The sequence below is a fragment of the Arvicanthis niloticus genome, chromosome 6 (assembly GCF_011762505.2).
Source record: "Arvicanthis niloticus isolate mArvNil1 chromosome 6, mArvNil1.pat.X, whole genome shotgun sequence".
Lineage (NCBI taxonomy): Eukaryota > Metazoa > Chordata > Mammalia > Rodentia > Muridae > Arvicanthis > Arvicanthis niloticus.
In genome coordinates this window covers 28518309-28546265 of record NC_047663.1, presented here as the reverse complement: position 1 = coordinate 28546265, position 27957 = coordinate 28518309, and the positions used below count along the sequence as shown (strand labels likewise).

General features: G+C 41.0%; 2 protein-coding genes across 33 annotated transcripts in view; one reads left to right on the top strand and one right to left on the bottom strand.

Moving 5' to 3' along the window:
- Positions 1–1146: 1146 nt before the first annotated feature.
- Utp18 (UTP18 small subunit processome component) lies at positions 1147–27297 on the bottom strand. The gene is made up of 14 exons (XM_034504613.2): positions 26689–27297; positions 25094–25206; positions 23436–23534; positions 21658–21728; positions 19727–19815; positions 17268–17393; positions 16997–17171; positions 14269–14369; positions 13605–13695; positions 12121–12244; positions 8026–8200; positions 3918–4060; positions 2621–2664; positions 1147–1891 (listed from the first exon to the last, which is right to left on the bottom strand). The coding sequence occupies exons 1-13, from the start codon at positions 27295–27297 to the stop codon at positions 2640–2642; spliced, it is 1941 nt and encodes a 646-aa protein (XP_034360504.1). The 3' UTR covers positions 1147–1891; positions 2621–2639.
- Mbtd1 (mbt domain containing 1) overlaps positions 27275–27957 on the top strand; it is a 58819-nt gene continuing 58136 nt past the window's right edge. For 7 of the 32 annotated variants that reach the window (XM_076936019.1, XM_076936003.1, XM_076936001.1 and 4 more), the window contains exon 1: positions 27522–27772. Coding sequence is in view for 9 of the 32 variants with exons in the window: in XM_076936003.1 (XP_076792118.1) it covers positions 27752–27772 (21 nt within the window). In the remaining 23 variants the exon portion in view is untranslated. Of the gene's footprint in view, positions 27773–27957 lie in introns of all 32 variants that reach the window. The other 25 variants (XM_076936009.1, XM_076936013.1, XM_034504602.2 and 22 more) reach the window with 10 other exon arrangements.

The window sequence follows — 27957 nt, the reverse complement described above, 5'->3', positions numbered from 1 at the left end:
GATACCCAGGATCTTCCCTTGGGTGTGTGAGACTTAAAGGCGTGACTTAGAAGTGAGACATATAAAAGGCGAGAGGTAGACAGAAGACAGACACTTGGAAAAAGTACTTGAGACTTGGAGCAGGAACTTGCACTTGGAACTTGGAAGTGGGAAAGAGACTAGCAACTTAGAACTAGGAGAAGGACTTGAGACTTATTATAGCTGGAAGAACTAAGACAAGGACTTAGCTGAAACTTGGAACTTGGGACTAGGAACCAGGGACTTGGAGAGAAGAAGAGAGACTGAAGAATAAACGGGATTGAATCACACACTCTGTCTGGTCTCCATTCTTCGAGTCTGTCCTCACTCTCTCTCTTGCTGAAGCCCGTCCGGGGGACCGGAGCAGCTTGGGGGCAGTGCAGGCTCTAACAACTCAGCCCTCAAGGCTTTTGGCAGTGCAGGTCCCAACATTGACAGAGTGGTCTGTGACATTTTGGCCCCCAAGCGTGGGGTAGTGCGGTTCTCAACATTCCTTGACTATTTTTGCTTATTGTTTTATTTGTTCCTTGACCGAGAACTGACCTTATTCTTTGCATGTACTTAGAATGGGATAAAAGCAGACTAGAGAAAAATAAACTTGTTTCAGCCACAGCACTGACTGGAGTCATGTTATAATGTTGTCTAATTGTCTTTTTCTTTTCAATCCTTGATCCCTCCCTTGAGATCCTATTGACTGGCCTGGCTTGGTCAGTAGAGGCAGTGAACAATTACAAAGAAATCATATCTTTTGGACATAGAAGGGCAGCTGCATGTTATAAACTCACAGCAGTTAAAGAGCATGCACACCACCTGTAAAAGCTCAAGTCAGATCAAATCCCTTCATGGAGTAAGGAGGTGGGCACCAAGTCCCACTACTACTAGAGCTGTTTGCAACTGAAAGCTACTGGGGGAGGAAGAGGCCATTTTTTATTAGAAGTGTAGCTCCTGGTAAGTCAACCACACTCCAGTGAAAAGCCACACATGAGCAGCATCAACTGGCCTTGATGGAGTCTGGTTTTGAAGACAAAAGACACCAAGTTGAGTGGGTAAGAAAGAGAAATGGATTTGGGAAAGTTGAGAGGGAGTGAGTTTAATCAAAGCATGTACAGATTTCTTTACAATAAAAAAAAAGTTTTAATAATTAGTTTAATTAGAACAGAATTTCTAATTTATGAAAGTCTTAAATATACCTTTGCCACTTCTATAATGTATTAAGGTACAACATTCTCATCAGTGATTACAAAATCAAAATATTAACCCTGAAAAAAATTAAAATGTACTGTCATGCAGTATCAAATATTTAGCTAAGAAATAATTCTTTATGTAATAAATATATACATCCATCTCTTTAGTATACAAACTTGTTTTTACCCTTACTAAGTGATAAAATTATATACATAAATGCTTATATACCAACTCTAAATACCTATATACACAAGACTGGATAAAAAAAACTTGAGTAAAGTATCAGTGGAGTAACATTTATAATTTAATAAGTTTATTATTTAGTATTAGCATTTTGGAGACAGAAGGGGGAATCTCTGTGAAGCTAGCCTGGACTACATTAGTTCCAAGATAGCCAGAATTACAGAGAGAGGTTGTCTCAAAAAAAAAAAAAAAATCACCTATATTATTTTTTATTAGACAGGTTTCCATTTCTCACATTTAGTTTTAAAGAAAATGCATACAAACCACGTTCTTGACTGTGAGATTAAAAAGAATCATGTACACTTATTGTCAAACAAAGTTATAATACATTTATTAAGACACTGCTGCTAATTTAAGCAGATTCCACAATTCATTATTCATATACTAACACACACACTTGGAAACTTCTGGGAAGATATACTGAAATGGGGTTTTTCAACTGGATCTGAAAAAGAATAGAAGTTATACAAGGTCACCAAGAACTGCTAGCTATCACAAGCAACATGTGCCACCACTGTATTTTTTGAGAGGCAAGATAGCTAGAATGCTTTCTTTACTTTGCTCAAGATCCTTCTATCTTTACAAATCCTCTTCTCTGATCAAAACTTGTCAGTACTCTCAAAGGCTCTCTTCAACATTCATAAATCTAAGGCCAAACAGTCAGCTGGGGTAAAAAGATTAATTGCAAAGTTCAGTATGAGGATCACCTCTGTGTCAGGCCCAAGATGTAGCCATACAGAAAACATACCCTGTTTTAAACAGTGGCCAGCAAAAATCTATTTCATTCTTGAGCTCTGTGCAACAAGGTAAGCCACTTAATAATCACCAAGTGAAAGAGTTTGAGTTCACACAAGCTGTAGCACTGTTAATCCTTCTCTCTTTGCAGGTTACATGTTCATAACTACAGTTTTGATGACAATCACTGAATACGGTATTAGAAATGTGACTTCAGAAGAAGGCAGGCCATTATGACTGGGATTAGAAATTCCCAAGGAAGGTTCAGGTCAGTTAGACAGCTCCTGATCTATTTGCACCCCACTCCCTAAACTGAAGATGTTAAGCTGACCTGGGGGCAAAGAGACAGAGCTAAGTCAATAAGGTACCTCTAACCAAATGACATCAATGGTACAACCCTAAAACCCATGGTATTTATTTTAAAAAAGAATTTTCTTACTTCCAAAAAAGAAAAATCTTCAGAAGTCTGAGTAATGATGCAACCTGAAAAAGCAAAAGATAACTGTTTAATTACCCAGAGTAGTTAAATCTGATCATGGAGCAGCAATTAGAAAGATGGCAGTAAGGGTTTGGGGGTGATTCCAGTCATTCTCAACAAGCAGATGTGTTTAGATTCTTACATCATAAAATGCTATGATGGCTCCAAAGGATCAAAGTAGGACTGACAAAATACCTCTCATCAGCCACACTAACTCCAAGTGGTGTCAATCTAAATCCCTAGCACACCGAGGACAGTTTCAAGTTTCATTCTAGAGTACAGTGTGAAAAATACAATGCTTCTGGGGCTTAAAGAACAGTTCAGTTCTAAAAACAAAAAAACAAAGCTCTCACAGAGTTCCTCTTTTTAGTAAAATCTGCCCTTGATTCCAAACTAATCTGAAGTGAGACTGACAAAATGACCCTGGCATAACTCATTCTCATTTCATAATAGGTAGCAATTTAACCCACAGTCTGTTGCATTTTCATCCCATAACTATCTTTAAAACCAATTTCTACTCCTCCTTTCCTTCAGCCTGCAGCATTCCCTGAAGCATGCACACACAAACATATGGTTCTGTGCAACACTTATAACCGACACAAGGGAAAGGGACTGTCATTTCAGGACAGGCTCCTACTGAAAGTTTCAGTTCTCCCTGAAGATCTACCTGTCAGCCTGTCTATTTTAGCAATGGTGCAATTAAATTTTGCTTATGCCTGTTTTAAAGACAAGTATTTGGGTAAAAAAGAGAAACACAGATGGATGACCTAATTTTTGGATCTCTTTGTGACTAACACCCTTATTTATAGCTTACAGCTCCAAGGACAGAAACATCCTTTAAAAAAAAAAAAATTACTTAAATCCAATAGATTAAAACATGACTGTCAACTCAGCAAAAGTCAATCTCTCAAACTACCAAAAAAAAGTAATAGTATTGTTAAAGTGGCTACTTTTCCTTGATTGGCATTCTAAAAAAAAATAAAAAAAAAATAAAAAAAATCAAAGCTTCTAGGGAAAAACAATAATTATACAACACACACACAAACACACACATACACTTTTTATTCGTTATGTGAATTTTTCTGCCAGTGACACATTTGTGGCAGAATAATGCAGTTAGATAATGAGAGTCAGGCTTGAACATGCAATAAATTAAAAAAATTCTTTATGTAACTGCATAATTGAGGATATATATTCTCTTCACACTTTCAAAAGCAGTTTATTAGAGATCTGACTTTTAAATATAAACACTACTTACCTATACATCAGAGCCCTGCCCTGCTCATTCCCTAAGGCAAAGTATCCACCTCTGGGAGAAAAATCCATGGTTTGAACACGAGAAACAGCGCTCTTTTTAAAAACTGGAAAGTTAGAAAATACTGTACAGGAAGGAAGATGAACCTGCAGGAGATCATAAAATGCCTTAAATTATAAAAACTAGAAACTTATTTTTCCTAGGTTTTTTTTCATTTTATCTTGATTAAAAAAAAAAAAAAAAAAAAAAACTCAGAGGTACTTGACTATGGCATACATGAAAGCACGGCTCCACAAATATAGCCAAATTGCCTATAACTAGAATGTGTGTGTGTCTGTGTATGCATGCATGTACACACACACACACACGTACGTATGTACACGTTCATGTATGTAAATGTAGGTGAGCAGTTTGCATGGAGGTCTGTGTCAGTCCTTGCCTTCTACCTTGTTTGAGACAAAAGCTCTTACACCAGGTTCTCCTGCATCCACTTCCCATCTCACAGAGTTTGGAACAGGCTCTGGGGATTTGAATTCAGGGCTTTAATGGCAAAGACTTTACCTATCATGTCATCTCTAACTTTGTTTCTTGCAAGGGTTTTACCCACTGAGACACCTCTAACTTTGTTTACTTAAATTTTTCATCACTAGAAAATTTCTGGTTTTTTGGGTTTTATTCCAGCTTGTTAAAACGTGACAGCACTCTACAGTTCCTGTTTTATGACCATTGGGGATTTGTCAGTGGTCTTCAAATCATTTTAAATCTACTTGTACATTTTTCAACTTGGTGTAACTATTACAACAGCAGTTATCTCTCAGTGATACTACGTAGATTCTAAGTCCTCAAGAATACACTACTCAATAAGATCCCTAAATAAAACAGCAGAGACATCCAAAGCACAGAGGTACAAATAACAGCACAGAAGTATGAACACGAGAAGAGATGGCAACATGACTCAGACTGTAAAGCTGACAGCTGCTCCAGGCCTCTTCAACTCAAGACACCAAACCGGTATCTTGAAATTTCAGAAGCTTACTAGACAAAAACTGAACAGAGAGCCAGCCAGGCACAGTAGAGCACGCCTTTAACTGTAGAAAGCAGAGGCAGGCAGATCTCCTTGAGTTTGAAGCCAGACTAACATGGTTAGTTCCAGGCCAGCCAGTGGTACATGGTAAAATACTGTCTTAAAAAAAAAAAAAAAATCAGTAACAGATTTGACCAAGAAAAAATATCAATAAGTACAACAATAACACTCAAGAACTCAGATACAGGGGCCAGAGAGCTGGTTCAATGGTAAAAAGCACTGGCTGCCCTAAGAGGGCTGGGGTTCAGCTCCCAGCACCAACATGGTGGCTCATTACAATCAGTAAGGGGATCTGCCACTCTCTGCTGACCCTCATGGGCACCAGGCATGCAGATGGAACATATATGCAGGCAAAACACTCATCACATAATTTTTTTTTAGAAAAGCATTAAGATATGATCAAGAGGGCAATCATCAGGCATGGTGTTATATGCCTTCAATCCCAATACTCTGGAGGTAAAGGCAAGCAGATCTTGGGAGTTTGAGGCCAGGCTGGTCTACAGAGCAAGTTACTGGACAGCCTGGGCTTTACAAAAAAACCTTGTCTAGAAAAAACGAAAACAAAACAAAATAGAAAGGAAAGAGACAATCCTAAAAACCCAGGGAAGGAGAAAGAATCAAACTCAACACAAGGAATCTATGCAGTAGACAAGAGGTGAAAAGAGTACTAGCTGAAAAGAAAGGATTCCCTGTAGGGAAGCAAGACCAAGGAGGTATGAGGGTGTGATTAGGATCAAAAATATAAATGCAGGAAATCGTGATCTGAAAAAAAAAAAACTACACACAGAGGAAGAAGAAAGCCTCAAATGAGAGCCCAGAAAAGAATATATTTGAGAAAAACGGGTGAATAAAAGAAATCAGAGAAGGAATTTATCCGTCACATCCAACACAGGAAACCAGCAAATCAGTGACAATAATGAGGGAAAAAACAAAGATCAAACAACAACTACAATCAAATAACAAGTCACAAGAATTAGTAAGTGGCTCTGAGAATCATTTAACAAGACAAACTCACAACCAAATTCTATTATACCCCACAGCCAACAGTGACAATGCAATGCGACTTGGAGTGTCCAACCATCTACAAATGTGTTGGGCCTCACTAGCAGGTATCATTGGACACACATGGCCCATGGGCTCTAGACAGGAGCTTAGCTGCTTCTTTGCCCAGTCATATTGCTTTATACAACTGTGTTACAAAGAGTATAGAATCTAAACAAGGCAATGGTGATGCATGCTTATAATCCCTACCTATGAGACATGGAGCCAAGAAGATCAGGAAATCAAGGTTAGCCTGTGCTACCTACAACCTTGTATCAACAAACCAGTAAGAGTATAAAGTCTAAAATCACAATTCTGCCCTTTACTAATTATTTACTTTGGAGGAATAAATCCTCTGAAAGGCTGTTACCAACATAGAATTGTTTGAGTTCTTTGTAAATCTTCATAAGATACACACTATCATCTAAGTTCATACTTAATGAAGTGTAAAATTAAGTCACTGCCAGTATTCATATTACAGTAACATAACACAAAATTGCTACTCAAAGTTGGACAGAACCTGTATACCTGAGTCTAAGAGCAAATAATTGTTAAATGAAGAAACTGGTTCTGAGGAATAGGACACTTACAGAGGGTCCCATTTAAATTGAACTCTAAGGCTGAACCATAAACAGTTAATGTGGTCCTGAGGCCAGTATTTTTAGGAACACCTTGTAAGAATGACCCTTGGATGGTAAACAGTACTCTGCTTGCTACAGATGAACAGTACACTTGGGCCCAGTAGCCCAATCAGTTGTGTAAATGAACTGACTTATGCCTAATACCTGGTTTTACTCCTGGGCACCAAGAATTCCGCAAACGCTAGGCCCATATGAACACTCAACCAGAACTCTGGCCATTGGATCTCTAATGAGCCTCAGAGGAGAGAAATACTCAGTGTGCGGCCACACCTCATAGCTGGAGGTTATTACATGCATCCTGAACAACTCTGCTGAGAGGAGACTCCCGGGTTGCACCACACTTTATCTGTGAAGCTCTTCCCTTTGGTGATCCTGCTTAGCAGCCTATGGTATAATAAATCTTACTGTAAATATAGCCAAATACTGGGTCCTGTGCCTTTCCATCAAATCATAAGAACTGGGGTGGCCTGAGGCCCAAGGTACTCAAAATCCATCTAGCTAGCTATGTGAATTGCAGTACCTTTACCTATGGCAACTCAACTTACTTTCAAAATCTAAGAATTGCCTCCACTTCATTATAGCCACAACAAACCTTTAGAAAATAAGTAAAGAAATTACCAAGTAAGTGCTTGCCTTAAATATGTTCCTTAATTTATATGTTAGAAGAAACCTCTGAAAATGAGGACTGTAACTTTAGAAATTCTGACACTAGCCCAGGCGGTGGTGGCGCACGCCTTTAATCCCAGCACTTGGGAGGCAGAGGCAGGCGGATATCTGAGGCCAGCCTGGTCTACAGAGTGAGTTCCAGGACAGCCAGGGCTATACAGAGAAACCCTGTCTCAAAAAAAAAAAAAAAAAAAAAAAAAAAAAAAAAAAAAAACAAACAACAACAACAACAACAAAAAAAACCAAAGAAATTCTGACACTAGACAGCTCAGAATTTCCAATAGAATAGATACTGCAAAATTTGGTGGCCATATGCACTAATGCAATGACTAGTTGAACCCAAAAGCTCCCAATTACTATCTCTGCGAAACGTCTTAGTGTTTTGTTGCTGTTTGTCTGGGCTTTTTAAAACAGGATTTTTATATATACTAGGCCAACTTTCAACTCACTACATAGCCAAGGGTAGCCTTGATTATGGGCATATGTCATCATTCCCAATTTGTTTTGGTCCTGGGGATTGAATCCAGGGCCTTATAGGCAAGCACTCTACCAACCAAACCCCATCTCCAGGCCATAAGTCACTTCTTAGAATAAGCCACACACTACTTTTCTGTTACCACTCATTGTTTCAACATGAAATTTTAAATTACAAAGATAAAAGGGTAAAAGGAGTTATTACCAATCTGACAGCTTCTTTAATTTTTCTTGAAGCCACTGCCAAGATTTCTGTGGTAGGATTGAAGGCCAAGGAAGTAACACCAGTAACCAGGTTCATTATTGCTTTTATTGGCTTTGGGTTTGTTTGTTGGAGACAGGAATCTTGATTGTATATATTTACCACTCCACTCTTAGAACTGCAAAAAGGAAAGGAAATAAAACAGATTTAAAACAAAAACCTCTGCAACCTAGATGAACACGCACTGGTGACTGTGGAAATAACATGCTGCAAGAGCACAATGGCTGAAGAATTCAAAGCAACACAGAGATATTCTATCAGCGCAGCTTCAGTCTGGCCGAGCAGCTTTTCAATGTAGGTCTAGCTACAAATCTGAAGAAAGCACAGAATCTTCACTTTACTTTCATAAATCAAGAATGTATCAAACATCCGCTCAGCCATGTTCTACTTGTGGAACAAGGTAACCTCAGAAACTAAGACAAGCACTCTCCCACAGCACCTATTGCCTAACTTCCAATACTTGCTACTGCTTGGCTTCTGTCATTTAGTAGTGCTGGGGACTGAACCTAAGGCCATCCTTACATACATTCACATAGATGCTGAAAGTGTACCTCCAGCCCTTTTGCTTTTCTTTTTTCTATGTTTTTTTGTTCTTAATATAAGGTCTGTACTGGCTGGTTTTGTGTCAACTTGACACAAGCTGGAGTTATCACAGAGAAAGGAGCTTCAAGTAGAGAAAATGCCTCCATGATATCCAGCTGTAAGACATTTTCTTAATTAGTGGTCAGGGGGGAGGGCCCCTTGACGGTGGTGCCATCCCTGGGCTGGTAGTCTTGGGTTCTATAAGAAAGCAAGCTGAGCAAGCCAGGGGAAGCAAGCCAGTAAGTAACATCCCTCCATGGCCTCTGCATCAGCTCCTGCTTCCTGACCTGCTTGAGTTCCAGTCCTGACTTCCTTTGGTGATCATCAGCAATGTGGAAATGTAAGCTGAATAAACCCTTTCCTCCCCAACTTGCTTCTTGGTCATGACGTTTGTGCAGGAATAGAAACCCTAAGACAGGGTCTCACTGTTGCCAGGATGGCCTTGGAACTTTGGACTCTCCAGCTTCAGCTTTCTGAGTATCTGGGATTAAAAGCCAGTTCCAGCAAGCCTGGACACTGCCTAACATGTAAAAGATCATCAGGCACTTACACTGAGCGCTGCCTGTCAATATCCTAGCACCTAAGGCACATCCAACCCATGCTGCAGTCGTTTTCGGGTTTTCCAGCTCAGTTCCACCTGACTTCCCAAGCCCCAAACTTGCCGGGAATATTTATAAGAAGCTTCCCAATCTTTTTTTTTTTTTTTTTTTTTTTTTTGGTTTTTCGAGACAGGGTTTCTCTGTGTAGTCCTGGCTGTCCTGGAACTCACTCTGTAGACCAGGCTGGCCTCGAACTCAGAAATCCGCCTGCCTCTGCCTCCCAAGTGCTGGGATTAAAGGCGTGAGACACCACCGCCCCTCCCCACCCCCACTAACTGTCAGAAGATATAATAGGACAAGCTAATAATTAGCAGGTGATCATCCTGAAATGCTTGCCTTGGATTATTATATTATCTGCAACAAGCAAGCCCTCATCCAGCAAGGCTGTGGGGGACTTATTTTAGGAAAGATTCCTGCTATTAATATGCTTTTCCTATTATTATTATTATTATTATTATTATTATTATTATTATTATTATACACATGTAACAATCACTAAGCATAGCACACCCCTTTGGAGCAGATCTCTGCAGATCCATAAAGATACACTGTCTTGTAGTGATGCTATATAGACAAATAGATGACTTCTTAAGTCTTAATGATGATCCTATAAGAATTCCTAAAATTATATCAATGATTACTAAGCTCTTTTACGACGGGACAGCTATTAGGCCCCTCTCTGATAGTCAAAACTGCAATGAGAACTCTGCCAGTCTCATCGGTTAATTGCCCTTAGACAGTAACCAGACTTTTTCCTACTCAGAGCACATTCCAAGAGGTCATAAAACAATTAATCAAAGGTCACTAAAAGGGAACTCACAATTTATTATAGGTACTAGGACAGAAGAGAAAATATTGCCTGGGTTTATCTATACAAAACTTCACTAATTTCTTAGTTATAGTTTTAAACCTTCAGTGAACCTGTGGAGCGAGACAGGTGATGAATGTTTAGCTAGATAATTACTCCTAATGAATATACATGTAAACATTCTCTGTTGTAAACTTCTATTTCAATTTATGATTTGAATTTTGGTGTGAACTTGTGATGAACTTTGTAACGTGACTATGTACTCTGTAAGATGTATAAGTACTGAGGACAAAGAAATGAGAGTTAGTTAGAATAGTTAGATATGGAATAGAGTTAGAATAGTTAGACATGGAATAGAGTTAGAATAGAAGATAGAACTTGGGAGGCAGAGGCAGGCGGATTTCTGAGTTCGAGGCCAGCCTGGTCTACAGAGTGAGTTCCAGGACAGCCAGGACTACACAGAGAAACCCTGTCTCAAAAAACAAAAAAACAAAAACAAAAAAAGAATACAAGATAGAATAGAGATAGAATACAGTTTTTCCCTTTTCCCAGATTGAAGTTTTCCTTTTTCCCCACTTAGGACACTTCCACTTTTCCCCTTAGATAGCTTTCATAGGAAACTTTTAACAACTTAGTAATAAATGCTATAACCACATCTCTAAGTGTCTTTTTCTTCCTGAGACCTCAGACTAGCAGGCATAAGTTAGGGCCCAGCAGCTCCTGCTGACAGTACAAAGGCTATTTGCCTGATCCTCTGCTGTTTTGGGGCTGAGGTGCTAAGTGGCAAGAAACTGAAAGTTTCTGGTCTCAGAGGATCAAACAGATAGCAGGTCAGCTACAGTAGCCTAGGAAGTAAACTTTAGTAATGTAGATAAGTAAGATTTTATTAAACAGCAACCCTAATTATCTTATAAGACCAAAGCTCTTCCCATCCCCCTCGGCTGCCTCAAGAAGAATGAGGAGGAGGAGAAGAAAGATCTCTTCTCCTCCCACCAAGCTGGGGCTGACCCCCTCCCCCGTCCACTGCAGCTAAAGTCTCACTCCAGGGCAGGAAATACCTAACTGTAATTTCTTTACTGCTCAATTATTGTTTGGACTGAAGTCAAATGTAACATCCTGTACCAACAAAACTAGACATGCTAACATGATCATGTAAGTTAGTTTGGAACTACCACTAACTATGCAATTGGTCCTCCTTCCACCTACATATGTAGAAATCAGGTAGGGAGATAAGGTCATTTCTGAAGCATAAACCATTTTTCTTCTACTAATAACCCAATAACAGGTTTTAGAAAATATTTTTAAGTGCCTACTGTGGTGGTTTAAATAAGAATGGCCCCCACAGGCTCATATATTTGAATGCCTAGTCATCGGGATCAGTACTATTTGAGAAGACTTAGAAGGTGTGGAGGAATGGTGTCACTGTGTGTGGGCTTTAAAGTTTCAAAAACCCCGGACAGGCCCTCCCTCCTGCTGCCTGTGGATCCAGATGGAGAACTCTTAGCTAATTCTCCAGCATCACAGCTGCCTGTCTGCCTGCCTGCCTGCCTGCTACCACTGCTCCCTGCCATAATAACAGACTAAATTGTAAAACCACAAGCAAGTCCCAATTTAATGCTTTCTTTTATAAGAGTTGCCAAAGTCTCTTCACAGCAAAAGAACAATGACTAAGACACCTATCAAACTAACAAATGGTATCTCCAAAGATTATACTACATATAGCTAAAGAACTTATAAAATTAAACCCAGAGCTGTATTTAACTGTACCACCTCAATGGCAAGAAACTAAATAAACTGATGGAAACCTTGCCGTGATGAGTATTCTAAATTCAGGAAAATATATTACAATTTAAGGTAGTCTAGCACTTTTTTGCCAAAAAGTTGACCAACTGCCAATATTAATTATACATCAAGACAATTTTACAAAACAAAAGGCTCAGCTAGGATTGCTGATTTCACATTTCTAAGCTGTCAGTAAAGTCACGTACTATCTACTGTATTTAACTGCTAAGCACATTCTCATTAGCCAACGTGATTCTCCTCACTCACCCACAAGCCACATATTGTCCGTTCTTTGACGCAGCAATGCTTAATCCACATAAACTGCCTTCATCAAGAAACCTGTTAATGCACTTCCTCGAATTCACGTCCCACACATAAACTTCTCCAGTCCCTGGAAGTGAAAGCCAAAGAGGGGTTCAGCTAATCTTGCTTAAATTTAAAACACAAGTAAACTTACCATTTTTAGTCACTCTTTAATAGCACAAGGAACTAAGCCCTATTTCCAGAAAACTAAAACCATTTCAAATACACGTAAAAGTTCATCAGTCATTCAAAAAAAAAAACAGTATCCTTAGGTTTAAATTTTTTTTAAATCAAAAATTTGAGTTGAACAAAGGTGCTATATTCCACTCAAATAAATAACTGGAGCAAAAGTATGAAAAGGAAAGTAATACAAACAAGCATTAGTATGACTATTATATAAGGCTATACAATATAAATAATCAGACTTTTACTGATGATAAAGAAAGTAAATGAACTGACTCAGACCACAAAAGTTTGTGATTCAACTACAGTTTGTTTCCAGTCATTGACAATTAAGAATATAAGGTGAGCAATGAGCACATACTAATTTGGAGAACCAGTATGTCAGCAAGTGTACTGGCTGGTTTTATGTGTCAATTTGACACAAGCTGGAGTCAACGAGAAAAGAAGCCTCAGCTGAGGAATGGCTTCCATGAGATCCAGCAGTAGGGTATTTTCTCACCCAGCCCATCATGGGTGGTATCATCCCTGGGCTGGAGGTCCTGGGTTCTGTAAGAAAGCAGACTGAGCAAGCCAGGGAAGCAAGCCAGTAAGCAGCACGCCTCCGTGGCCTCTGCATCAGCTCCTGCCTTCAGGTTCCAGCCCTGCACTGCACTGATTTCCTCCAGTGATGGACTGTGATCTGGAAGTGTAAGTCAAATAAATCCTTTCCTTCCCAAGTTACTTTTTGGTCTTGGGTGTTTCATCACAGCAACAGAAACCCTAACTAAGACAACAAGATAAAAAAAGACATTAAATACAGAGACCACAACTGTTTCCATGATGGAAAAGGCATCTAATTCCCCAAACTGATAGATCCCTTTCCTTGTTCCCACAGCACCTTCTCATCCTATTACCCATGTAACACCTCACATTCACCTCAAAGATGGCTCCTCACTCCCTCTTATCCATTCCATTTCTGTAGATGCTGTCCCAAGGTCTGACCTTCTACATACTACCTCGTGTTCCCAATGAGAATTCAGTGAAGCTCTTGTTTTAACTATCTCCTGGAAACTTTTCCCACACTGAAGTAAGGGTACATGTAGCAAGTACAATAGTACTCCTATCAAATGGTTAACCCTTCACCATTTATTAGTTCTTAACTGACCTGGCAATGACAGAAACGAATACTAAGTATATCTCTGATTTTCTTACTAAAATAATACATAGAAAACTATGCAACTTTTTTTTTTAAATAAAACTTGAAACATAAATACATTCAAACTTACCAGAGGAGGTATATATCCTCTTACTGTCTGAAGAGAATGTGGATGCTGCAATTCGTCCATTAATCTTCATGCTACCTATCAGTTCTTTGGTCTAAAAGAGTAATTATTTACGATGCATTAGAAGGCTGATATGTGCCAAAAATATTTCACTCTAATTTTTATTAATTTTATGTATATAGCTGTACTATCTGCAACGTCTATGCACATTTGTATCTGTTGTGCACAGAAACCAAAAGAGGGCAACAAATCCTGTAAAATTAGAGCTACAGATAATTGAAAACCAGCATGTGGGTACTGAGAACTGAACAGAACTGAACTCTGCAAGAGTGGCCAGTGCTCTTAACCACTAAGCCATCTCTCCAGCCCTGAGCATATTTTTCTTAGTTGAAAGTTTTCCACCAACTGCCCATAACTTCTCCCAAAGTTCTACTTGACTAGATTTAAGAACACACTGAGTGCCATCTGTCCTAGTGCAAGCCTTTAGTCCTATTAGTCTGAGGGCACAGATAAGTGGCTCTCTATAAACTGAAGGCCAGCCAGGGCTATACAGCAAAAACCCTGTCTCAAAAACAAAAACAAAACCTCACACTGAGTTAAAGTTCAAGGCTGTTCTTAACCCTAGCCCTACTACCAACTGGAAAACAACAAGAGACTCATGTTTCACCTTCATTAATAGCAAATGAGAAAAGCCAGCAATGCCACTTATGAGCAAGAAGGATCCATCTGGGGAGACTTCAAATCGCTTCACTATTTTTTCTTTCAAACCTAAGAAATGAGATGAAACAATCGGGATTTAATGACTTTTAAGAACTCTCCCTACCCTCTAATAACAATTCCCCTCTTTTAAAACATCTACAAAATACAAAGTAAGCAAAACACAAGCTCTAAATAAATCTGATTGCATGTAACATCAAAAAGACCCCAAAGGGAAGTTCATTTCAAAATGGCTGACAAACTTCATCTTGGTTAGCATTCAACTGTTCAGCCCATAGGTCAGAGAATCAGTTCTCCAAACAGTAAACAAAGAAGCTTCGAATATTCAACAGTGAAATAGAGTAAGGAGAATAAATACAGTAAATGCCAGTTGCTGAGTGAAGGGCAGTACTCTGATATGCAAGAACAACAGATCTGGGGCTGGAGAGATGGCTCAGTGGTTAAGAGCACTGGCTGTTCTAGAGGTCCTGAGTTCAAGTTCCAGCAACCACATGGTGGCTCACAACCACTACAGTCAAATCTGGTGCCCTTCTCTGGCCTGCAGGCATGCAGACAGGCAGAATGCTATATACATAATAAATCTTAAAAAAAAAAAAAAAAAGAAGAAGAAGAAGAAGAACAGATTCAATTTGATGGCAATAATATGGAACAATGTCGCTTAACTGCTTTAAGAGCGTGGAACAAAGCTGAGGAAAACTCCACCTCAATTACAAAGATTATATAAAGCTCTGGAAAAGCCTTCACTGATTTTTTTTTTTTTTAAAACAAAGATTAGTCTCAGCCTTGAACAAAGGCTAATCAGACCCTGATGCAAGGCAGGTGTTGATAGAAACCTTGGCATTTCAGTATGCAAATACCAAATATAAAAAAGTTATTAAGACCATTAAAGCCAGGCAAGGGCATTGCCCACGGATAATACAGAGGCAGATAGTTTCTGCCATTGTGTGGTATCTGAAATTCTGGGAGACTTTTCAAGGGGTATAAATGCTAGGGCCCTGAGAGGTTGATGGGTTGTTGGTTGCTGTGGTTGGAATTTGTTAAGTAGTTGTGCACAAAGAAGGAAAAAGAAGAAATTAGATATTCTGCTGGTGAAGATCAAAAGGAGCTCAATGTTCCTACTCAGCAAGAAATAGTTTAAGGATAACTTCACCCCTTTTTCTATCCTTTTTTTGCTCTCCTAGTGTTAGGGAATTGAAAGGGTGGAAAAGAGTGGGAAAAAAAAGAACCCAGAAAGTAGTCAAGAACAGCTACAAATGTTCATTCTACCACCTCAACTGCTAAAATTAAAACTAAGTATCGGAGGCTCAAGAGATGATGGCACAGCTGTTAAGAGCACTGGCTAATCTTCCAAAGAACCCAGGTTCAGTTCCCAGTACCCACATGGTGACTCACAACAATGTATAACTTCAGTCCCAGGGAATCAGACATCCTCGTCTAGCATTCAAAGCCAACAGGCTATACGAGTGGTATTCAGATACATACAGAGGAAAACAAGAGAGAAAGGAAGGAAGGAAGTGGGAGAAAGATGGGAACAAAGGAAGGGAGAATGAGAGATAAAGAGAGAGGGAAGGAGGGAGGGAGGGAGGGAGGGAAGAAAAAAAAGGAAAAGAATTCTAAATAAAAGGGAGGGGTTATGACAGAAGGTGCAGCCAGACAGTGGTGGCACACGCCTTTAATCCCAGCACTTGGGAGGCAGAGGCAGGCGGATTTCTGAATTCGAGGCCAGCCTGATCTACAGAGTGAGTTCCAGGACAGCCAGGGCTACACAGAAAAACCCTGTCTCGAAAAACCAAAAAAAGAGAAAAAAAAAGAGAGAAAGAGAACATGCAGCAATTAAGAGCACTTGTTCTTACAGAAGTCCCAAGTTCAGTTCCCAACACCTACATGAAGGATCACAACCGTTTATATCACTCCAGCTCCAGGGGATCCAAAATCCAGGGATGTATATGGGGTATATACATACAGGCAAGAAAACACTCATATATATAAAGTAAAAAATAGAAGATATTTTTTTCTAAGGCAGAGTTTCTGTGTAGCCTTGGCTACCCTGGACTGCTTTGTAGACCAAGCTAGATCCACCTGCTTCTGCCTCCCAAGCTCTGTGATCAAAGGTGTGCACCACCACACCCAGCCCCCTTAAAAAAATTTTTAATAGAGTATCAGGGCAAAGGCTTCAAGGAGATTCCTAGCCTACAAGCATTAAAGCCTAGGTTTGGTCCCACACAAAATAAATAAAAACAATAAGCAAAGAAAGAAAAATCGATTAATTAACAAGTACAAATATAGCCAAGTGGTCTAGAAAAAAAAATGTGTGCATGTAAATTATGAACTTGCCCTAGGTGTTTAACTAGTCAGTTCACTGGCCTCATTCAAGCATAATTCCTCAACACAAGACAAATTGTCAAATACTGTTAGCTAAACAAATGCTTACTTTAAGGAGAGCTGGGTGTGATGCCACTGGCACATGCCTTAATCCCAGGGCTTAGGAGGCAGAGGCAGGTGAATCTGTGAATCTGAGGGCAATGAGGGATACACAATGAAACTCTGTCTGCCTGTCTGTCACACACACACACACACACACCTGAGATTGAAAATACTTATAAATACTGGTAAATTCAGGTTGAGAGAAGGGGCAAGATAAAGATGACCAACTGTGTCTTCAACAGAAGAAGTCTTACCTCTCACTTGATGTACAGGAATTAACTTCCCAGCTAGCATATCATAGACATAAAGAACCTTGCTGTGCATACTTGTGGCTAAAACCTCTTCTCCATTAGCACTGAAACAAGCCTTATAGATTGGAAACTTTTCCAAATAGATGCTCTGAATTTTAGGGTTTGTTTTGCCATCAACCTGTAAGGAATACAAATGTTTCTTTTGATTATTTCCATGGACCCTGTATTCTGGCAGTGAATACTTCACTACAAGACTCCATTTAGAAATCCATACCTGAAACAGTGAGATAGCATTATCTACCCCAGAGACCATCACCACCTGTGCACCAGGATGGAACTGTACTGATGAGATCCGAGCAGTGGTAGGCCGTTCAGCATTGGCAGGCCGGCAGTTCTTCATCTGTGGAAATAAAAAGCTGGAATTTTATCAAACCAAGAGGGTTAACATCACTTAAAGCAGTATTCTATACCTGTGGGTCATGACTTTGAGGGTGAACAACCCTTTAACAGTGGTCATGTAGCAGATATTTACATCACAATAGCAAAATTACAGTTATGAAGTAGCAACAAAAATAATTTTAGGGTTGGGAGGTACTTGCAACATGAGCAACTGTATTAAAAGTTCACAGCATTATAAAAGTTGAGAACTGCTAGGTTAAAAAAAAACAACGTTGTTTACAATGCAGAACTGAACAGTAATCAGAGGACTGTGCTCTGGCACCAGTTAAGTCACTACTACACAGAATCCATCTGCATTGTCTCTGAAGTGAAGGGTTACGTCCACTTGTTAAACTCTGAACAAGAAACACCTTCCACAGACTTATGTGTGAAGATAAGGGAAGGGGCTGGAAACCTCTGAGAGGCCTAGCTGCAGGAAAGGTCTCTGAATGTCCCTGAAACTATACTTTTTCCTGACCTCCTCTGTATTCATTCTCTCTACTTCCTGCCACTTAACTCCTCTACGCCCCCAGTGATGTTCTGCCTTACCAAAGCCCAGATGCAAACATACCAACAGACCATGGACTCAAAAGTATGAAACTGGACTTGGGTGTGGTGACCCACACCTTTAACCCAAGCACAGAGGCAGGTATATCTTTGAGCTCAAAGCCAGCCTCTAGAGGTAACTCCAGAACAGTCAGGGCTACACAGAAAAACCCTGTCTCAAAAAAAGAAGTCTGAAACGCAACCACAAAGTAAATGTTCCCTTTTTTTGTCACAGTAATCAACAATCTGATACACCTTTCTACATGTGAAAGTCTAAATATACTAAGTATTTTTTAAGTACTAGTATACAGTACTGCCCCAAAGACATATCAACTTTGGTTAAGAGACTGGCACTTGTAGAGAAATGTTAGTTAAATGTCTACTTTGACCTAAGTACAATAGGATCTCTGTCACTGGCCCTATAGTTCTACAATCCAATTACTATGTAACCCTCAAGAACATGTGTGGCTAGTTTAAAATGATTGGTGATCTCTTACATCACTTGGACTTTCTCAGATGCCTCTTTGTTTTTAGAGGTACACACACATATTAAAATTTCATTTAGGAACAAAGTACACATTGCCTATGTTCAGAATTACTGAAATTAAATTTTGTTACTTTTTTAAAAAATGTGGCTTCATTCATTTCTCATGTTTACTTATCATTTTTATTGTGTATGTGAATGATGTGTGAGCATGGACATGTGTGTCATAGTACAAGTGTGGCACTCAGAGGCAGAGTACGAGCCTTTACAGTAGAGGTGCTTCAACTTCAAGGAGCACAACAATGGGGAAGGGAGCGGGGACAGCATCACTCTTGTCTAACTGTTAACTTACCACACTACTACTGCCCCATCTTCATAAATACATTTTACAAAAAGGAAAACATTTATTACATAGGTCTGTTAACTGGACAATTAGCTGATGCACTGAGCTAGGGAAACACAGGTTACTACAGTTAATGAATGTAAACAAAGCACTGGAGGTAAATGTCCTTTCAAAGTGCCTAAAGAAGGCACAGACAGAAGAAAGCAAGGTACAGGTTCAAAGGCAAGCAAGGACCCAGTTTGTGTAAGAAACACAAAGGCCTGTGTGGACCTGAGTAACAACTAAGATAAAAGAGGTCTCCTATGAAGCTGATGAGAAAGACCATGAAAGACACTGTAGACTATGACAGAAATACAGATTTCAAGAAGTAAAAGTGATAGAACCTGAAACTATTTTTAAAAGCTACTCCTAGGGCCTGGAGAAATGGCTCAGTGGTTAAGAGTACAGTGTTCTTACAGAGGACCCAAGTTCAAGTCCCAGTACCCATATCAAATAGTACACAGCTGCCTGTAACTCCAGCTCCAGTGATCTAATGCCCCTTTGGGCTGAAAGTATCTGCGCTCATATTCACATACACACCGATGATTACATTAAAGCTCCCTCTAGTATTACTATGCCAAGAGTAGTTTACAGAATAAGGTACAGTAGACATGAAGAGCCCAGTCACCGAAGCAGGCTGACTGAGACGGAAGCAGAAAGAGAAGAGATGAAAAGAAACCTATAGGGCCCCTATTAAGTACTTAAGTGGGGCATACTTAAATAGCTCTCTATCATTTCTGCAAAAGAAAAGAAAAACCGAAGAAATATTTATTAAAGCAAGATGACAGGAAAAACACTAACCCCACATACCCATACTTATATAGAAGCAGATCAGATGTCACAGGTCAGCAACTGGATAAGTCCCAATTTCAACAACTCTCACCTTCAAGATTCCTCTTGGAAGAGAAGTGGATGTGGATATGAAATTCCCAGTCCTTTGCAACAAATCATCTTCATCCTCTTCGCTTTCATCTGAGTCAGACAAACCCAACAAGGCTAATCTTTAGAATCAATCAGAAGGCCCTTTACTACCCCCAAACTTCTCTATTTCCAAACACAACCTCCATCCTAGCTTCACAACCTCAACTACTTTTTGAGCTGAAAATGGTAAAAGCAAAACACAATTTTAAAAAAAAGATAAAGATGACACTGCACTTATATTTTTGTGTGCACACACACACACACACACTCTCTCTCACACTCTCTCTCTCTCTCTCACACACACACACCCCACACAACTAAAGCCTGACTGTGAAGATATAAAAATGATTACTAAAAGAAAATCAAGTTTAAATAAAGCCAGCATTTCATTTAAAAAGAGCAACTCATAATCATAACAAAATCAGCAACAGCATAGACAGAGATATAGCTTAACACACATGGAAAAAAAAAAGCAAGGCCAGCCAACTGTGTATAAGCACTTCAGTGAGGGATAACAAGATGGCTCAGTGGGTAAAGGAACTTGCCATCAAACCTAACTACCAGTTTGATGCCCAGGACCCACACTGTGGAAGAAGAGAATGGGCTGCCACAAGCCATCTGAATTCAGGGCCAGAATAAGCTACATGAAACCCTACCCCCCCCCCAAAAAAAAAAAAAACCCAAAAACATAATCAGTGGAAATTCTAGAACACAGTACTTAAAATTTAGCCTCCACTGGATGTTTTTCAGTGTCCCCAAATTAGTTGACAGATCCAAAAAAAAAACCATCCATAATATAGTACAGGAAAACTACAAGTGCCTGAGCCTTTAATCCCAGCATTCCAGAGACAGGGGCATCGAGATCTCTTTAAACTCAAGGACAGTTTGGTCTGCATAGAGTCTGGTCACTCAGAGTTTCCTGGCAAATCCTGTTTGAAGCATGCATGAAAACCATCTATCACTTCCTGGTGAAGCCAATAAAAAGATGTTAAGTGCTTCCTATGTAAGTCTGAGAATATATAACAGATTTTAAATGTTAATTCTAAGCTTTATAACTCTTCAGACAAATCAGATCTTGACTAAGCCATCTGTATTTATAGTGTCTAAACTCAGAGAGTTTAAAGTAAAAAAAATATTTAATAACACAAGCTAATCTTAAAACCTGCAGTTTTTATGTAATCATCTGGGCTTGGTCTGACATCTGCTCTGCTGACAGACATTCCATTTCTGGGTAGAGAGCTACAACATTTAGAGGTATCCTCAGAAGGAGCTCTGAATCAAGTACCACTTATTTTTTCTTAATACTAAGCCATAAAGCAACACAGTATTGTCCAAACAGAAACAAAATTGATATATCCTCTATTTTCCTTACAGTAAGATGCTACAGGTTGACTATCTCTTGTCTGAAATGCTTAGGACCAGAATTGTTCTGGAGCACAGATTCCAAGTACCTGCACATACATGATAAAGTAATTCACAGATGACCTTTCAAAGCTAAACATGAAATCCATTTTTTTCATATATACATTGTACATGTTCCCTGAAAGTGATTTTAATGATACTTCTGATAATTCTGTGCATGAAACATTTCCTTAGTATATAATTTCCCACTCCTGGCTTCAAAAAGCCAGTGTTCCAGATGTTTCAGACTTGAGAGCTCTAAAAGGTTCAGATTCTAGAACATTTCAAGTACCAGACTAAGTATGCTCGACCTGTATTAAATAAGTCCATGTTATCAAAAACAGGGACTTTACTCAAAGAAATGTCAGACTTTAAAATCAACATAAATGAGGAAGGTTCATCTAAAACACTTCACTTTTAAAAGCTTGGAAAAATTCCAATAAAAACAATACATGGAAAGGGACCGACTAGCTTAGAAACATCAACACTCACCATCTGAAGATGTCCTCCGCTTGCTCCCAGTCTCTGCCCAATCAGGTACTCCTCCCATGGCATGCTGGAATCTAAGAAGAAAAACCAAGTGTTGCAGTAACACCACTCACTGTACCTTTGGCACCCTTTAGAGTATATATAAAGTCTCTTCTGAAATCAGTATCTTTGAAAACAAAGAAACACAAAATGTCCGCAAGCTCTCTGTACTGGAAACTCGGGAACCTCTGCCTATAGAAACCAGCACTGGATACAGTACACCTCAATCTATATTTGTTGTTAAATTTATGTTCGATTATATGGCTATATTTGTTCTTATCAGCTCATCCTAGATATTTGGAACTATGTGGTCTCTTTGTAGTTATAAACCAATGCCAGAATACAGAGATACACAAAATACATATCTGAAAAGAAGATGTCTGAAAACAAATGATTAGAACATACAAAAATTCACCAGTCTTATTCAGGCCCAGCAGCACAGGCCAACTGCTTGGAAGGCTTAGAGAAGAAGATACTAAGTCTGAAACCTGCCAGAACTACAAAGGGAATTCAAGGTGCCATCTTGGTCAACTAAGGTGAAGCTCTCAAAATGGAAGAGTGGGGCCAGAAACATAATTCAAAGTATAATGCTTACTTACCATGCCCTTAAGTTTCAATCCCCATAAGGGTTTTTATAAAACACTAACTAGGCCAGACATGGTGGCATACACTAATCCCAGCACCAGGAAGGCAGAGGCAGGAGTTTGAGAGCAGCCTGATCTACATAGCAAGCTCTAAGAATGCTAGGACTACATAGAGAAACTCTGTCTCAAAAAGCAAAAGAAATAAAAATGAGGCCAGCCCAGGCAATAAGAGACTGGGAGAAGGAGTGGTAAGAGTCCTTTGGGCTACCAGCAAGTAATAACAGTACTTGTCACCAAGCCTAATGACCTAAATTCAATCCCTGGAACCCATATGGTGAAAAGAGAAAACTTTCTGACTCCAGAAAGTTGTCTGTTGACCTCTTATACACAATAAAGAGTGAATGTTTTTAAAAACAAACAAAAACAAATAGTGAAATTATTATCATGCTTTTAAAAAAAGTAATGAAGGTAAGTTTGTTGGTAGATTGTGAGAGTCAAGGGAACTTGATAATATTAATTGGTCAGCTACTAGTTTCTTAAATTGGATACTGACCATGATCTTGATCTTCCGGTTACTGAGTCCACTGAGGAATTCAGGCATAAAGTGTCCATTATTTACATCTTAGTCTCACGGATCATAAAAACACAAATGCTCAAATAAATAAAGCTAATGGGGTAAAAGCTTTGATTGTTTTTAAATTGAACCCATCTATAATGGGCACTTCCATTTTTGTAATTTTTCATATCCTGGTGGAAGACAAGCATGGTGGTGCTTACCAATAACTCCAGTACTCAGTAGGCTAAGGCAGGAGAATCTAGAATTTCGAGGTTAGACTGGGTTACACAGTAAGATCTGTCTCAGGGGGAAAAGGGTTTTAATAGAGTGGACTCACTACATATAAATGAATGACCATGTACCAGTATTTCTGACTATATTTAAGTGATAGCATTTCAAGTTTTGCATTTTTTTTCTTCAAATTATCTTTATTTGTTGTAATCGCTGCCCCAAATACTTACATGAAGTCACCAGGCAAGCAATGCCTACTTTTCATGGAATATGTGACTATCCAGAAAGCCATTACAGCCAAAAGCAAAGCAAAGAAAACCAAATGGCTGTTTGTATTCCTCTTGGTAAATCACAGGAAAAAGGATACTTACTCTTCTTTAAGTCTCTTTTGAAGTTTATCCTTTGAAAGTTTACTTTCGCTGGCATTTTTCATTATATCCTTCCGAAACCGATTGTTCATCATGTCAACTCTATGAAGAACAAACATATTCTAAATGATTTGTAAAGAGCTGCCTTTAGTATTCTGAAAAAACATTTTCTAAAACACTAAAGTAAATAGTGTAGGATATGGCATGTTTGATATAGTTCTTTCCCATTCCTCCTCCAGAGCCTCTCATACATTCTGCAGATATCTGAGAAAATTCATCCTGAATTACCTAGACACTATTCAAGTCTCTCCAAAATATCCTGGGCAAGTCAAACACACAAAAAGCAAACAATCAAATATTGCCTGTATTTTATTGGCAAGCGAGAGTCTTTCTAATAAATGGCATTTTACTTTTAAAAAACAAGTAAAAACAAAAACTCAAGAGATTTAAAGATCTGACTATCTAAAACTTGAAAATCTCTGCGCACAAGAAAGGTGAAAGAAACTCGATGAAAAAAAAGCATGGTGGTACTGCCTTTGATCCGGGCACTTAAGAGGCAGAAGCAGACCGACCTCTGAGTCTGAGGCCAGCCTAGTCTACAGAGTGAGTTCCAGAACAGCCAGGGCTACCCAGCGAGACCCTGGCTTGAAAAGTAAAACAAAACAACAACAACAAAAAGCCAGAAAAAGTAAAGAAAACACGCAATGAACATGGGCTTCAAGAAGGAATACAGCTCAATAGCACACACATACCTGGGTTCAGTCTATAGCAAATAAATGATTGACATTCTTAATATGGAAGAAATCTGAGACACTAAGATCTCTAATAAACAAAGATAATAAAAAGCATATATAATACACACATGTAACTACCATCAATTTTCCTCAACACAATTTAAGAAGACTTGTTTTCCTACTGTCAAATTAAGAAAGTCTACAAAACACCAAAATAAACAAAAAACCCTCACTGATCATAAGACTGAAATTCATACTTTCCATGGGAAGAATACGTCCTCACTCTCTGATCAACTAATACTGCACCCAAAGAACCTTTAAGAAATTAGAAATCCAAAAAAGCTTATTCATAAAATGTTTGTTCACATTCTTAAAGTGGAAAAATAGAAAAATTCTTTTGTTCAGTAAATTTTATTTAATTCATAAGAAACAATTTCCCTTGCTTCCAATATAACTTTACATGGAAAAAGTAAAACTATTAAAGTGGACATGTAGCAAGCATATACTCAAAGAGTGTGCTAGGAAATGCTGAAGCCTTTCCTCAGGTCCAGACAGCATGCGAGAGATGTACACGCAGCATTTAGTCCAATGGCCTTCTGCTACAACTACTGTTCTGACAGGCATTTTACAAAGAGGTAGATTCCAAACTTGCCCTTGGTGGTCAGGAACCATCGTGAGGAAGGAAGCTAAGATATAACTGAAACGATTATTTAAGCAGTCCATCCTGCACAGGAGACAGGGAATGACCTGTGCAATGTAACAGTACCTTTCTCTCAGACACAGAGTTATGAACCACCTTTTTCCTGTGCTGCCAAATGTTTTGGTTCTTCATATAATCATACTTTCCAAGGCAGTGATTCATAAAAATCTACAAGTTAACTTTTATTAAAGTGTCCTGAGGGATTCTGAACAGAATGGCCAACTTACATTTCATCATCTTCATCATCTTCATCCACCCAAACTGGCTTCTTCTTCTGAGAAAGACTGCCCTTTGCTTCATTTTCCACTTCCGAGTCATCTGAGCTTCCATGTAGCTGACCCTACAGAGACACACCATCTTCAAACCACTTCGATTTCCTACAAGGTGCCAGCACACGCCCACCCCTTATACTCAGCCTGGAGAATGCTTTTGCTCTCCTGGGCCACTGATGAAATAATGGGATGGAATACAACCACAGCACATGCTGAAGCAGAAAGCAGGAAAGGACATCAGAACCACCAGGACAGGAAGAGGCAGGATGGAACAGCCAAGGATGGGGGGGGGGGGGGGAGGAGCTCACTGAAAGCTAAAGACCGAAGTAGACAATGGTAAGAGGTAAGTGGACAAGCAAAGAACAAACATCAAAGCTCAACAATTACAGAACCCAGAGCCTGCTAGAATCCCACACAACATAATCTGTGTCATATACTCTCATATGGAGAATCATTTGTTCTATACGCTCCGTCTCCACCTTCTTCAAACTTTATACTACACTCAAAACCTAAACCCAGCACTCAAAAACAAAACAAACAAAAAAAGTCTCCTTCAAATGATCTGAGCTTCCCCCCAACCCACAGGACAGTGTCCAAGGAGCCAACTGCAGGATCCACCTGCACGACTGACTTAAGATCTTTCAAAGCCCAGCAAAGGATTCCTTTGGGCACAGAACTGTCCCACAGCTCCTAACATAACTGTTCTCCACCTCCCAAAGGAGGCTGCTGCAGCTCTCCATCAAAGCACCCACACAGAGGGTTGATTAAGCAAATGCTGATAATCCCACTGAGGCGGTCTGCTTACCCTATCTAAAAGACGCCTTCACATACGCATTCACATCCCTTTCTCCAATGTTTTAACTTTTCTCTCCACCAACATACCTTAGCTTCACTAGTCTTGTTTTTCTACCACTACTAACACAAGCTCCAAGAGAGGGGCTCTTGTTGGAGTTCTCCATTGCTGTGTCTCTACCCTTAGTCCAAAGACCAGGTATAGAGCAAAATAGTGCAAAAATTATCAATCACGAAGGATGTGCAATTGAGACAAAGAGTAAGCATCCAAAGAAATGTTAGAGATGAATGAATACACTGCGGATTCTCAAAAGTTGGGCGTGGGTATCTCTCAGTGCTGTTAAAATGCAGCTTTAAGCCTTCTGCCCATGTATTGGTTCCATCCACTACACGGGAGTCGCGACAGGTGATCAAACGGCCACCCCTGTGGTTCCAGCAGAGGGTGTAAGAGCCCAAAGCTGTGCGACTCTCCTTTGCAGACAACCTTGGGCGAACCAAGCCAGCAGTTGAGCGCCTGCTGGATGCTAAGTGCGGCAGCCCCTTTGGGGCGGAGAAAGACAGCGTCCCCGCCCTCGCCAGCTCGCATCCCCGAACCAGAGGCGGAGAGCGCAACGGCGCCCCTCGGCGCCCGCGGTCGCCGGTCCCTCCCACCTGAACACTCGCCGCCACAGGTCCCCCAGGCTCCGCCCCCGGGGTCTCGCCTCCCGCCGCGCGCCCCGCCGGAGCGTGTGCCCGCTCAGCAAGCAGGCCTTCCTCACCCGCGAGCTCCGCAGCCGCTGCAGCAGCGCGTCCTCGTCGTCCTCGACGTCGCCGAAGACAAGCTGCTCCAGGCAACGCTCGGCGGCCGGCTTGTCGTCCTCTAACGTCAGGCGGTTCCGCTGCCGGAGCCGGCTCTCCTCCTCCGCCGCCGCCGCCGCCGCCGCTGCGGATACCGCGCTAGGGGCCGCCCTCGGCCCGGCAGGCGGTGTCCGTTGGGATGAACGGGCGGCCTTTCCGGGCGTGCTGCCGCTCCTGGGTCTGGCTTTCCTCCCCGGCATTGCGCCGGCTCTCCGATCTCGTTTCGTCCGGCTCCTGCGTTCAGGCGGCATCCTCAGGTCTGAGGAGAAACGCAGACGTTCACGTGGAGCACCACTGCGCATGTGCCAGGGCGTCTCGCTCCTCGTCGCGGCCGGGCCCCGGGGAGCCGGAAGGAGCCTGCGCCGCCTCGAGCCACGTGACCGACACTCACGCGCTACGTCACTCCCACTCAGCTCGGCAGCCCCTCCCCGTGTGGGAGTTCCTCTGGGAAGGCCAATCTTCCGGGTGTAGGGGGAAGCGGCGTGACTGGAGTGGAAATTTTTCCCAACACAACTTCTCAGAGGCAACATCTTGGAAGGGACTCAGGAAGGCCAGAGTACAAATGAAAGTGGCTGAAAGAAACTTCTCTTCCTGCTGACTCTGAGCCCCGCGTTTTACCGCGAGCCCTCATTACCTCATCGACTTCTGGTCTTGGTACGGTCCTTAGAGTACGGAGCCTGCAGAGGGTCCCACGCTGGAGGGGAGAGAGGAGGGTACGTGGGGAAGTGGGCCAATCGGGGCGCGGGTCACGGCGCAGGCGCGCTGGGGAGGGAGGGCTATGCTAATGTTGTTGATATCCTGGGGCCACCCGAGTTAAAGGGGGGAAATCCGGGGGCTGCCACTGCTGCCACTGGCCCTGGCCCAACCGGGGATCCCCCCCCTGTAGTCGCTGCAGTCCCGGGGAGAGGAGCCCGCCCCCTGCTCTGGGGGAAGGGGGCGCCGCGGGCTCGGGGAGCACGGACGGCCCCTACCCATGAGGCCCTGATGGAAAACACAAAGGATCTGGTGAGAGCCGAGCGCAGCAGCCGCTTTGTGTGCCAGGTGGGGGGGACGCCTGCAGCTGCCCGGCCCCCGGAACGCCGCAGCTCCGGGACCCCGCTCGCGGGCCTGCTTCTTCATCCCACGCCCCCTCCATCTCCGGAGCTCCCCTCCCCCTACTGGCCGTTAAACGTTCAGGGGTTCCCCTCCCC

What these genes read in the sequence shown, in the direction of transcription:
- Utp18 (XM_034504613.2), bottom strand. Translation starts at nt 27,297, where the DNA reads ATGTTGCCTCTGAGAAGTTGTGTTGGGAAAAATTTCCACTCCAGTCAC. An exon ending in TTCCAAGAGGAATCTTGAAG is followed by an intron (nt 17,394 to 19,726) that starts GTGAGAGTTGTT and finishes TTATTTCCACAG; the next exon opens with ATGAAGAACTGCCGGCCTGC. An exon ending in GGACAATATGTGGCTTGTGG is followed by an intron (nt 8,201 to 12,120) that starts GTGAGTGAGGAG and finishes TCCTTTTTGCAG; the next exon opens with TTCTAAGAGTGGAGTGGTAA.